The sequence below is a fragment of the Podarcis bocagei genome (genome assembly GCF_964188305.1).
Source record: "Podarcis bocagei genome assembly, chromosome: 17".
In the NCBI taxonomy this organism is placed as follows: Eukaryota; Metazoa; Chordata; class Lepidosauria; order Squamata; family Lacertidae; genus Podarcis; species Podarcis bocagei.
The window spans coordinates 27,296,726-27,310,498 of NC_138143.1; the positions used below are offsets into that span (position 1 = coordinate 27,296,726).

At 41.4% G+C, this 13,773-nt stretch overlaps 1 protein-coding gene across 5 annotated transcripts in view; it reads right to left on the bottom strand.

The window, feature by feature from the left end:
• ECPAS (Ecm29 proteasome adaptor and scaffold) overlaps positions 1 to 13,773 on the bottom strand; it is a 76,522-nt gene that overhangs the window by 46,100 nt on the left and 16,649 nt on the right. For 4 of the 5 annotated variants that reach the window (XM_081176056.1, XM_081176054.1, XM_081176055.1 and 1 more), the window contains 11 exons: positions 12,557 to 12,606; positions 10,837 to 10,903; positions 10,614 to 10,736; positions 9,241 to 9,344; positions 7,232 to 7,355; positions 6,517 to 6,597; positions 4,913 to 5,132; positions 3,364 to 3,456; positions 1,857 to 1,948; positions 706 to 840; positions 52 to 217 (listed from right to left, as the gene is read on the bottom strand). In XM_081176056.1, the coding sequence (XP_081032182.1) occupies positions 52 to 217; positions 706 to 840; positions 1,857 to 1,948; positions 3,364 to 3,456; positions 4,913 to 5,132; positions 6,517 to 6,597; positions 7,232 to 7,355; positions 9,241 to 9,344; positions 10,614 to 10,736; positions 10,837 to 10,903; positions 12,557 to 12,606 (1,255 nt within the window). The remainder of the gene's footprint in view (positions 1 to 51; positions 218 to 705; positions 841 to 1,856; positions 1,949 to 3,363; positions 3,457 to 4,912; positions 5,133 to 6,516; positions 6,598 to 7,231; positions 7,356 to 9,240; positions 9,345 to 10,613; positions 10,737 to 10,836; positions 10,904 to 12,556; positions 12,607 to 13,773) is intronic. The other variant, XM_081176057.1, reaches the window with a different exon arrangement.

Here is a 13,773-nt window from a genome sequence, read left to right on the forward strand (position 1 = left end):
GGAACCAAATGAGTCAAGAATGCAGGCCAAGTACAAAAGGCATAAACTGACCGATGGTTTCTGTCGTTGACTTTATCAACTGGTCTTGTTCTGGGGCAACAATGGTATTTGGATCTTCCAAGTCATGCAGTTCCACCATCCTCATTTTTCTCTTTGACAAATACCGTCCAACTGTAAATCCCAGAGCCAACAAGGATCCATGTTGCATTTCCAGATTCTGCAGATAAAAAGCAACAATCTTACTAAAGCAGATGCAAATCACTAAAGGATATATACCAGGGCATCATAAGCTCTCCATACAAATAAAAGCAGTGATGTGACTTTCTATTGGTTATCTAACTCATCTAAAACAGCAGCCTCCATTAATTCTACAACACTTAAAACCCTTTAATAAATATTATCTGTTACAAACACAGAATTGTAAGGATATTTTTAAATATCTGGCATATAATTAAATTAAATTCAAGTTAGTGACATGATGCATTCTGTTTTTTCAAATCATAACTTGCATAACAAAATGATCCCCCCCCCCCCAATTTGTTTGCCTATTTTAATTATAGACAAATCACTGCTTTCCAAAATATTGGTTAGTTCAACTTCTTTAGATTAAAAGAAAATCATCTGGGGCCTACAGTACCTTTACTAATTGTCACAGTCATTAATAAAAGTTAACACAGAATAACAGACAAGGAGGACTAAGCTTACATGATTGTCTTTTGCTGCTTTTATCAGGTGCTGAACTGATGTTTTAAATTCATTTTCTGACACTGTCGACAATACTACTGAATAAAACAGAGCAGCCAGCTCCCGCATCTCTTCCTTATTGGTATTCATAAGGCTCTGAAAAGAGAATGAAAGATACATATACAATTTAACCATGTTACAGTACATATAAAAATTTCACTAGAATTTCAACAATGAAAACAATGATCCAACTGACCTAAAAGGTTTGATTTAGGACACTTCTTAGGACAATATGTACCAGGCAGAGGGCCTTCTCAGTAGTGGCGCCTGCCCTGTGGAATGCTCTTCCATCAGATGTCAAGGAAATAAACTACTATCTGACTTTTAGAAGACATTTGAAGGCAGCCTTGTTTAGGGAAGTTTTTAGTATCTGATGTTTTATTGTATTTTTTCTATTTTGTTGGAAGCTGCCCAGAGTGGCTGGGGAAACCCACCCAAATAAATAAATTATTATTATTACTCCGGAATGGCATTTTTTCCAGAGTTGTAACTGCAAAAGCACCCCCCAAAAAAAGCAGAATTGAAGAACTGTGCACCAACATTACTTCTGAGGGAATTTGGCCAAACCTACAAAGTTGTTCCAATACCATACCTGTGTGCAGTTCAGGTAGACGAAATACCAAGTTCAAGGAGACTAAAGACAGCCTGGACAATATAAGTAATCAATACAGACCCAATCCCTGAGAAGCCATTCTATTCCTTTTTAATTGCTCTAGAACTGGACACTGTACCATTTTGCCTTTGAAAGTCATTTTTAAACGACTTCTTTAAAGAGAAATTGTCACAATCCCCTTTTGTATTTCATCCTTACTTTGTTTGGAACATTAATATTATCATATTTTCAAGGGCAATGCCATACCAATTTCCCAATGGCAGACCTTTAAAATGAATCCCTAAGTGATTTACGCAGATGCCTCGCCATAAACAGATACCGGGCTAGCACGGGTGTGACACAGGTTGCATGTTAACCATCGTCAACAAATCCAGGCCCCAAGCTTGGAAAACATACATTCCATCTTTTGGGAGTCATGCAAAAGAGTCTGTCTAACTGGAGCAAAATGCATCATTTCCTGGGGGGGAAAATGCACAATTTTCGTAGTATTTTGACATACCTTTATCCAATCCATTTTGTCTACAAATCTTGCAGCTAGTTTTTCAGGATAGACAGAAACAACCTCCAAAAGGCAGTACATCACTGGCAAACCTACGTAGTATTATAAAAACAAAAATAGAGAAGTGGCAAGTTGACATATTATTTAAAGTCAGTACAAATACACAGCAGCTTTTGGTATGCTCTCTCCTTTGCTGCCTACAAAGTAAACATGCGAAGAACATTGCAAACAAATATATAAAGCAACACCAAGGCTGATTTTCTTTTACAGGTATACTTTGCATGTCAAAACATTTGGCAGAAATAAGAATACCGTTTAACACTGAAGCTCCTACCAAAGAAAATTGCCATCACATTTGAAAACTTGTTAGGAACTGCTTAAAAATAAATAAATCTAGGATACTTACAATACTAAATTAAAAGTCAATTAGGCTGCAATCCTAACCCCACTGATATGGGTTTAAGACCGAATGAAGTCAAGAGGATTGGTGGCACTGGGACGCGGGTGGCGCTATGGTCTAAACCACTGAGCCTCTTGGGCTTGCCGATCAGAAGGTCGACAGTTTGATTCCCCATGACGGAGTGAGCTCCCATTGCTCAGTCCCAGCTCCTGCCAACCTAGCAGTTCGAAAGCACGCCAAAAGTGCAAGTAGATAAATAGGTACCGCTCCGGCGGGAAGTTAAATGGTGTTTCTGTGCACTGCTCTGGTTTCGGTGTTCCGCTGCACCAGAAGTGGTTTAGTCATGCTGGCCACATGACCCAGAAAAACTGTCTGCAGACAAATGCCGGCTCCCTCAGCCTGTAAAGCAAGATGAGTGCCACAAACCCAGAGTTGTTCCTTTACTTTTACCTTTAGATATGGTTAGGACTGTGTTGCTGGTCCCCTAAAAGCATTGAGAACTCAAGCTGGCCAAATGTACCACATAATGACTAGCAGAAAGATGAGGTGTAGCATCTCGCATGCATAGCGCCAACAGGTGTTTCTAACATCAGGATGCTACAAGAACACAAGAGTCATTCTGCCCAAGAGCAACGCAATACCCATGGGCTGAAATTTCACATGCACTGCTGGCAAGTCACTTCTGATGCTCCTAAATGTTTCAGGCAGCTGAAGTGAAGCAAGAAGCTGAAACCAAGCCAAATGCGACCATTCATGACATGCACCTCACCCAAGTCCAAGCCAAAGAGAGTGAAATGCAACCCAGAGACTAGACAGGATCGCCAGCCTCTGGAGTCCAGAAAGCGATGCCACAAGGTGTCAATCTGAGATACACCTTGAGATACAACAGCTTATTCCAAAACAGCACAATAGCTGAAAACTGGAAAATGCTTATCGCCAAAGATGGTAATTTGGTAACGCATTAAAAAAATCATGAATTGTGGAGAAAAGGAAAAAACCAAAACCAATTGCATTTCCTTTTCCTCTCTTAAAAGAAAGACAGAAATCTGAATGCAACTCTCTCAAAACCGCATGGCAGTTTGGGAAGCCACGCCACCAAAGACTCACCCAAACAGAACCAGAAAGCAGGAAAGATGGAGGAGTGAGCGGCACAGCTGCCAAAATCCTGCGATACTGGAAGTGATGCCACTTCCGGTGTCGCTGTGATGAGAGGAAGTGATGTAAGATGGGGGTGGGGAAAGCCCAGGATTTGGGAGGAAATGGAAGACATGCCGAACAGTGGAATTACAAAAGGGTCACACTCTGCTTATGTGGGTGGAAAGGCAAGATTAGAAAAGAGTTGTTTTGTTTTTTTAAAAAGGCATCGTACACAAGACAACAAGGCATAAAAAAACAGTAATCACTCCTCCTTGTTCTTCTCTAGGAGTCAGACGTCTCCATGTTCTCCCCAGCCCTAACACCTAGCTTAAGGTGACACATCCAGAAGCCTTTTAAGACACACCGTGACCTGGATAGTTTAAAGCAAGGAAGGGGAATTAAACTTACGGAATTCCACAATATGTGATGATGGCCAGAAACATAAGATGCATTTTTGTAGGCAGGGGGGACGAAGCAGAATCATGGAGAATGGGTATATTAATGAGTACTAGCCATGATACCTAGATTGAACCTCCATGTACAACGGTGGTATACCTCTGAATACCAAGCTGTGGAGACAGCCAACTGGGAAAGCCCACCGCTCTCATGCCCTGCTCATGAGTACCGCAGGCTGGCAATGGAAACAGAATGCCAGAGCACATAAGCATTGTCCTCCTAGAGGATCAAAACAATTCTTATGTCTTCAGGAAGCAAATTTATTTGCTGCTGACCTAGTGACTGACAGCACTCACTGCACTGACCTTTTCAGTGCTCATTCATTAAGACTTTTTAATGAATTTGGTAACAACACGGATTTATATAGGAGGGGGCCAACGGCAGGGGGTTTCAGACTACGTAAACAAAATGGCCTGAGGTCCAGCTCCGAGGGCCTTCTGGCGGTTCCCTCACTGCAAGAAGTGACATTACAGAGAGGAAGGCAGAGGGCCTTCTTGGTAGTGGCGCCCGCCCTCTGGAACACCCACCCATCAGATGTCAAGGAAATAAACAACTATACGACTTCTAGAAAATATCTGAAGGCAGGCCTATTTAGGGAAGTTTTTAATGTTTGATTCTATTTTTAATATTCTGTTGGGAGCTGCCCAGAATGGCTGGAGAAACCCAGTCAAATGGGCGGGGTATAAATACTATTATTATTATTATTATTATTATTATTATTATTATTATTATTAGATAGTTGTATTGTCTATATAAATTTGGTATAATTAGAGTTCTCTTGAAGCCCCAATCTGGAACAGCATTGTAATATGTATTACCGCAGTTTAGAGAATATGTTTTATATTACTAATTTTATTCCCCCTTCCTGCATTCATACTGCAATACTGTACAACAAAATGTGGACCTAGTATTACTGGATTAAAGGGGAGGTTGGGGGTTCCTTCTTATTCTATACTCACTTTTTGTACTCGTCTTCATTTAAACCTTTAATAGATTAAATCAGAAAGGAAAAGATAGCAAAGGGAGTCTTTTCTTTCAACCTCCGCAGAGCGCTGTTTCTCACCTCCAACACCAGACAGCAGTTGCTGAAGAAGGCTTATATAGATCTGCACAGGGTTGCTTTCACCTCCCTTTGAGGAAGAGGATGTTATGACGTGTCCAGAGAGAAGGTTTCTAATGTAACGGCCAATAGCTGGAGCATGATCCTGCATTTCGGCTAAGCTCTGAGAGGTGGGCACCACACCAGAACTGTGAGCGAGACACATTCGGAGGTACAGGACAATCTAAGCAGCAGAAGAAAACAAGATAAAAGGTTAGGGAAACAGGCCACTTGGCATTGGGAACAACAATCACTATCGGTCAGAAGGCTTCATTCCCTGAACCAAGATTCCCAATTTAGTAATACTAGCTAGCATTCCTATAGAGCAGGGGTCTGCAACCCGCGGCTCCGGAGCCGCATGTGGCTCTTTTACACCTTTGCCGCAGCTCCGGGGCGGATACTAGCGAGGGGAGGAGGCGCACTGTGCGCCCCGATGCTCCCCACTGTGGCGGGCGCTGTACTGGCTGTGACATCGCATGGGGGCGGTGTATGCGTTAGTCACGCACCGTCCCGACGTCACCTTCCCGTCCGCTACATTGTAAGGGGCATGTACGCTGGTCACTGCATTGAAAGGGGGCATGTACGCTGGTCACTGTTTTGAAGGGGAGTGAAGAACACACACACACAAAAAGGTAACTTGTTAATTTAACGTTTATTTCTATGAGGAGGAGTAATTCTGAGGGGTCAAACAAAGAAATAATAAAAAAGTGACAAAAAAGTTATTTTTATAATGAGTTTTGCAGCTCCCAGTTTTTTTTTCTTCGGAAACGGGTCCAAGTGGCTCTTTTTGTCTTAAAGGTTGCAGACCCCTGCTATAGAGCTTCAGAAAGTTCAAAGCACCCCAAATATATTGCCTCAGCTTTGTAAGGTAGGTCAGTATAATTATCTCAGAGTTGCACACGGAGTCTGAGGCTGGCAGCGTGGCTTGCATGAGGCCACTCAGTGAGTTCAAAGCTTGAGCTGAGATTCAAATGGTGAATTCCCAATTGTAATTAAGTCAGTCTCTTGGTTACTACACTATTCCAGCACTCAAATTCGGGCATTTCTTTCTTTCTTTCTTTTTTAAAGAAACAAATAAAAAAGTCAATATGTGCATTTCTGCAAGAACTGCAACTGTGAAAAACAACATTTTGTATAGTGCCTTGGCGCAAACGCCTGCAAAATTGGTTAAGCAGCCTGCAGCTCAAATGTTAGTCTAAGTATGATTCCAGAAGAGTGTTCTCCTCGTTGTTTCTATGGGAATGTGTTAAAATTAGCTGAACCATTCAGCTGAATCAATAGGACTTTAATTTGTTTAGCTTAGACTGCATCATGCGCAGGACAATGTTCATGTCAGAACTCTATACAACCACACAGCTTGTCTTCTGAAGGATAAAGTTGGTGCCTCCCTCACCTGTTGGGCAACAGAGCTTCACAAAAGGAATGCCATCTCCCACCTAACAATCCAATGTGAGAAGCCAGAGGACATCAACGCAAATCTTAAATTTCAGGCAGGTTCATGTGGGAGAAAGGTATATGGTTAGAGCTATCAGAACGGACACAAAATTTTGCGAAAGTGATACACATACCTCTCCAAAAGCAGCTGGGTTGAAAGGCATGACTGTAGTCCCTGTCATATATTTAGCAGGTGTTTTCATTCTGTGAGAAGCCTAAAGCGGGGGGGGGGGGAGGACACAAAATATCTAACAGATGTCCAGGCAGCTTGTGCTCAACAACTCAACAACCATAACCTAATTCCTGTGCAATTAAAATGTATCGCCCAACAACATTTGAGCCTTGCAGGGAGGCAAAACAGAAGCACATACTTGACTAGTTTGTAACAAAATGGATTCTAGCCTAATCACATACAGAGAAGACACCCAATGAAGGACTTCCCCAGAAGACCTTAACAAATGAGGTGTGGCCCATAGGACTAATGCAAATTGCTCTTTTTATTATTAGTATCGGAACAGAGCTGGTATCCAAAAGGTAGCAGAGAAACACAATTATCTCAAAGTACCTTGTCCAGGAAGCACTAAGAAAGAGAAACAGCTGTCTTTCATTGGTATTTCTCAAGGTTCTGCTTAATATTTTCTGGGCTGGTGTTTATTTATCACCCTTTCTTCAGAAAGGCTTGCCAGGTGTTCAGCCATCGAGGCAGCTTATGACACCAGACTTGTTAAGATTAAGCATCAGTCTTCACACCATTCTATTTTTTTGGTGTGGGCTGTGTATGTTGCATTATTATGACTAGATTCTGTACAGACATTACTAGTCAACAGGAGTTAAGTTGAAATTCTGTACCTTCTCTTGAATATACTGGACCATTTCTGGGAAGGAAGGCATCTGTTTACCACCGCTCTCCTTTTCATTTTTGCCGGGAATCGTTCTCAGCGCGCGTTGTGCCTCTCCATGTACTTCTTCCCGTCTTTCAAAAATTAAGGGGGGAAAGCCAGTTTGTGCACACATACACACACATAGAGAGCGCGATGCAGAGCCTTTTCAGTGATGGCCACAAATCTGAGAAATTTTCCCACCAAAGAAAGCATGGACTGCCCTGTCAGTTCCCAACCTGTGGGTCCTCAGATGTTGTTGAACTATAACTCCCATCACCCCTAGCCAGCAAGCTCAGAGCTCAGGGATGATGGGAGTTGTAGTTCAACAACATCTGGGGACCCACAGGTTGAGAACCGCTGGGACCAATCAGTTTCAAATGCCCTTAAAGTGGAGATGAATTTATCAAGATGACAGTTTCCTTTTAGACTAGCTTTTATTGCCAATGTTTTTTATACACTGTACAGTATTTAAAAAGGTTTGTTTACAAAGGTATGTGTAATGGTTTTTTTATATTTATAATCTGTTTCACTCTGCATTCTGTTATTGAAATTAGAGCATGTCTTAATGCAACAGGGCAAATGCAAGACCAATTCTCTAAAACTGTACCAACTGCAAATCTTTGGTTTAACCCCCTCATACCATCAAGCCACGATGTGCAGCTACAATAAAGCTGTCCTCCCTTCTTGCCTTTGCCTGCAGGATGAAATGACAAACATTTTTACAGACTGACCAGCCTCTTATGCCTATGTCAGGGAACTGCCATCAGCTCAGAGGCGAGAGGTGGAAAGGCAGCTGGATTACAGAGAGCCCCTAAAGATCATGGGAAGCAGCACTTCCTCAGTGGAGGAGGGAGGTTCCGCCTCTAGTGGGGAAGAGCTGCAGGGCTCGGAGGATGCAAGAAAGAGCCAGGACACCGTGCCTGAGCAAAGCGGGGGTGAGGCAGGTCCCCCTTTACCCAAGCCTTCCCTGAGCAGTAGGTTTTCGTGCAGAGAGGGGAGGCGTCGGGTGGGGGTCAAGAAACTACTCTGCTGGGGAATGTTTAAGGACCACCCACTCCCAGATTCTGCTAGTGACTGAGGAAGACATGGAGTTTAGGCGTTCTGCACTGTAAATGCTTTGCACCAATAATAAGGCCTTTGAAAAGACCAGTGAGGGATCTGTGCGCTCTTGAGCAACCACCCGATAGGCATAACAGCCTACATCCCAATTGACAAACATTTTTACAGACTGACCAGCCTCTTATGCCTACATCCCAATACTGAACCGTGTCCTAGCAAAAGACAGAGAAGGTGGAAAATGATAGGGAAGAAGAAGAAAATGCAGTCTGGAGAAGAGACCAGTAGAATCCCCTTTAAGCAGAGATGCTCTTGGTAAAAGTTCTAGGACCAAATCGTAGGCTGATAATGGCACCGTATCTTTAAAGGAGGAGTGTATCTGTCCTAAGAGACCGCTGCACAGATTACAGCAGCCACTATCAGAGTGTCAGCCAGGGAAACTTCGAAGAGATCCAGAAACATGTAGAATTTTTGTGCCACTACAGTAGCCTTTTTACCCTGAAGGGGGGCTCCCCATTCTGTTTTAACTAAATCTTTGAAAGAAACAGACTTTCTTTTTTAAAAAAAAGAAAGTAATAACAATAAGAGACTAGTAGTTGAGGGTAAGTAGGAATAAGATTATAGAAAAATGCTGAAATGCAGGAACTAGAAAACTGACAGAAGAAGTGATAAAGCAATTTCTCTGTTCCAAGGTGAGACAGGGAAGGAAGTTGGTTGAAGACACATCAGTTGGCCAATCTATACAAACCTTTGTCATGTGGTCATGCCTATCCTAGAAGGATGGGGAAAATTAACCCATTGTTTTCTGGATGCCTGCTGCATGCCAGCCACAGAAGACAATTACGCCCTTTAAGTGTACCACTTATTATAACAGTAAATCTCTTCTTACAGATCTGACCTGCAGTGCAACATTAAACTTACGGGTCTCCTGCAGCTAAAAGAAGTAAGTATCTTGAAGGAATGTGATCTGAAGGGAACACTGTGCTGGCAAACTTTACGGCCACCTGACGTACTTGGACTTGAGGCTGAAAAGAAGAAATCATAGAATTGGAAGAGATCCCGAGGGTCATCTAGTCCAACCCACTTCAATGAAGGAATCTCAACACGAGGTTCTCCCCCATCTAATTTGAAACAATACTTCACCCTGCTTAGCTTTGCAAATGTGCTAGCAGTTTTATCGCTGCACCTCTAGGAGGACTACACAAATCCCATCCAAGTTATTAAAAAATGCAGGTGCTTATATGAAATAAACATGAAGCAGAAAGGCAGCTACAAGGTGGGTGGAAAACAGTGGAGTAGAGGCACTCCAGATGTTAAAAAATGCTACACGCTGCCATTTCTTCAGCACCTTTCCCCTTTTGGCCCAGTAAAATGTTTATAGAGGCCAGAAAGCAAAATATCACCAAAAGTGTTGGTATTAAAAAGTGTAAACAGTACAACATCAGGTGTCTAGCATAAAGACAGATACCATATGGTCTTGCAATAATGTTCAACCTTTTGGATCGTATGCAGATGTTAATATTTTCTATCCAATTACAGTATTTGCAATACATGAACTCTCTTGTAGAACTACAATCATACTGAATTTTCTCATAGTAAAGGTAAAGGGACCCCTGACCATTAGGTCCAGTCGTGGCCGACTCTGGGGTTGCGGTGCTCATCTCGCTTTATTGGCCAAGGGAGCCGGCGTACAGCTTCCAGGTCATGTGGCCAGCATGACTAAGCCACTTCTGGCGAACCAGAGCAGCGCACGGAAACGCCGTTTACCTTCCCGCCGGAGCGGTACCTATTTATCTACTTGCATTTTGACGTGCTTTCGAACTGCTAGGTTGGCAGGAGCTGGGACCGAGCAACTGGAGCTCACCCTGTCGCAGGGATTCGAACCGCCGACCTTCTGATCAGCAAGTCCTAGGCTCTGTGGTTTAACCCACAGCGCCACCAGCATCCCAATTAATTTTCTCATAGTCGTATCTAAATAATTCAGCTTGTACAAGAAGGTTCTATAGGTTTTTTAAAAAATAAATTCTAAACTTCTACTGTAATTGCTTATTGTTGTGTTCAATTTTGAAGCAACAGTGGATCAATATTTTTAAGGTCCATCTAAAAGTAAAGGTAAACAGGATCATTAACAGGCAAACTTTGTGACTACTCTCTGCAGTCTTCACCTGCTACAGAACTGGATTTGAATAATCTCTCACAACAGAAACATTGGATATTTCTAAACACACTACTTTCAAGTCTTGAGGTTCAGTCATATTGCATCATATTATATCTCTACCCCTTTGTTGACATACCTTAATTAGGTTTGAGGCCACAAGGGCCTCCATAAGAGTACGCGGGGCTCCTTCTAGATTTGTGTAGGCCCCAACCATCATGGACAAAGCCTCTTGAATAGCAAGCCTGGTGTCGGGATCTTCCTGAAATGAGATACATCCTTTAGTGCCCAGCCTTACAAACAAGGAGTGTTTTCTAGACAACCTATGTCCGTGCATGCATGTTATTAAAGGAATTACTAACCTTAGAAAGAGCCTCAAAAAACTGTTGGACTAGTGCCAGGTCCTTGGTGAACAGCTGAGGTATTCGGCTGAAAGACAACGTCAGCATTTCAAAAAATCAGTTTTTGAGACTGAAGCAAAATATATACCCTTGCGGTTAACATCTCTATAAAATAGTGATATGTTGCCTGGTATTTGTGTACTGCTTTAGAAGGTTCAAACCACTCCACATGCAATTATTCGCAGAATTTTTTTTTTTTTAACTTTATTCCAAAACCGAAAAAGAATTACAAACATCAAATTCAAAATCCTTATTCGTTTTGTAACATAAGCCTATTACATAGTGGACTAGATTAAAATATACCTAATTGCTATAGACTTCCCTTTGCTATATATAAATGCAATGCAATTAGAAATATTATATTAGGAATTTTTATAAATTTCCCTATACCCCCCACGCCCCTTCACCTATGTGTGATCTCAATTTTTTTTAACTTCTTCCATCTTGTTGTGTTGTTGTAGTTTAATAATTATTCAATTGATTCTTTTATTGTTTCCTTGCTTACCCCTGCACATTTTACACATTATCTATTGATATTCCAGTTCCGGAACCGTATTTTTTCATGTCTTCCTTCACTCCATCCCATTCTTTAATTATTCTCTGATTTGAATGGCCTCTAATGATTGCCATCAATTTTGCCATTTCCACAAACTCACAGAGCTTGATTTGCCATTCTAATAATGATGGTAACGCAGAAATTCTTACAAACGATCTGTAAGGTAGCCCAGTATCACTGCCCTGTATAGCAAAAATGGGAGCCTGACAAGGTGCATCTTATGCACAGGTACTGAAAAAGCAAGTTATACTGTGTTCAGTATAACTTATTCTCTAGTAATTGTGTTTGCAATTGCACCCTAGGGCACTTACTGGCATAATGCATGTCAGAGGTAAGATTTCAACCAAAAATGCCTTGGTTCATACCTAAGTGTCTTAGCCACTAGGTAACACTAGCTGGGCAGGCAATTACTTTTATCAGTAATCACAGGCTAGATCTAAATTGCCTGCCTCTACTGGTAAAGGTTTATTTTTTCTAATAACCACCAGAGATCATTTTAAAAAATCAAGAAGTTATAGAAATAGGAATTATTATTTTTAATTCAAAAAACATTTATTCAAAAGTTACAATACATTTTCAACCAATATATTCCCTCCACAGACACCTCTGTGGTAACGGTGGCATTAAAATATCCTGTTCTTCTTCAATAAAAGAGAAAAGGGGAGACCAGAGCATGTCAAAGGTATCTTTTTTGGAGATGTTTTTGATTAGTTGCCGTTGGCATCTCTTCGGATCGTACAAATCTTTCCCCTTTTAGAGGTAAATTTTGATAGGGCTTTTGAAGGTTAATTTCTATACACAGAACTTATGAAGCATGCCATCACAGGCTTTGCTCCAAGACTACCTACCCAACATAGTTTTAAGCTATGTCAAGAACAGATAGATTTTCAACAATGCCCTTTTTTAAGAAAGTGGGTTATCCCAAGCATTCAATAACAACCCTCCACACCAATTTAACTGAACAGCTGCGGAGCAGTTAGAAGATCATTATCTATTCCACATTCTACACACCATTATGAATTGCCATGTGATGTGGTAAACTAACTTGCTTGCCCGCTGTCAGAGCAACATAGCGCTTTGCAAAAATCAACCAACATCTTACATGTTTCAGTGCATTTCTGTTACCTGGAAAGTTTTCCAACAGCTGAATAGGCCATTGACAACAATTTGGGGTCCTTGAATTATTAAAAAAAAAAAAGCCAGTCAGCATAAAAGTGAGAGAAACAATACACAATCAGGTTTTCATTGCCCTTTATCCCCAACTATTACACTTGCATTTTACATCATCCTTACCACTTTTTCACTAACAAGAAAGGTTTCAGAGACACAAAAGTTCCAAAAATACAATAATCATCTACAGCGAGCCATTTCTGAGTGAAGGAACAGATGGGACTGTGTTCTTCACGCAGAGATGAAAAATCACAACATATGGCAGTGAAACTACTTCTCGTTCCTTTAATTTTATTTGTCAAGAAGGAAAAAGGAGCCTTGGCAAGTGGAAAATTGCAGATACAATAAGGCACCATGACAAGAGCTTGAAACAGCACGTAGGTTTGGGCAGTGCAAACCAGGAATCACTTGTATAATTTGGACTTACATATGACACAAGAAACACTATTCAAATGATCCAAGGCAGCCCTGTTTAGGGAAGTTTTTAATGTTTGATGTTTTATCGCATTATTATTATTATTATTATTATTATTATTATTATTATTATTATTATTATTAGGGGAGCCATCCAGAGTGGCTGGGGAAACCCAGCCATATGGGCAGGGTATAAATACATTATTATTATTATTATTATTATTATTATTATTATTATTATTATTACTACTACTACTACTACTACTACTACTACTACTACACTCACATGTGGATCTCTGGCAGTCTCAGAGATGGGAGCATCATACCCATGAAACAGGGTAGGTAGTTTATCCTATTATTCCCTAACTGTGCATGAGAAGATTGGGCAGAGTACTTGAACATCCCCAGGCCTGCACACAGCCTGCAGATTGGTGGCTTATAGATTCTGCATCTGCTCTGGCCAGCTGTCAAAACCTCCTAGACAGGAAATGACTTCCAAGTACCCCTTGGATCTGCTGGTGTTACACACGTGTGCTGCTGCAAGGAAGGAGAAGGGTCAGGCCACCAGAGCTGAACACACCCTGTGGAATTGTGGCTGTAGGTATCAAACACGGGCTATTTACATTAGTGTAAAGCATGTTTATTTTTTTAGTGAAACTTGAGTGTGCCAAACCATACCCAGGAATGCAGACAGAGACACCCTTGTCGGTCCATTTGTAAAATCCAGGACAGAACCCCAAACCTACTTTCACTAGGAA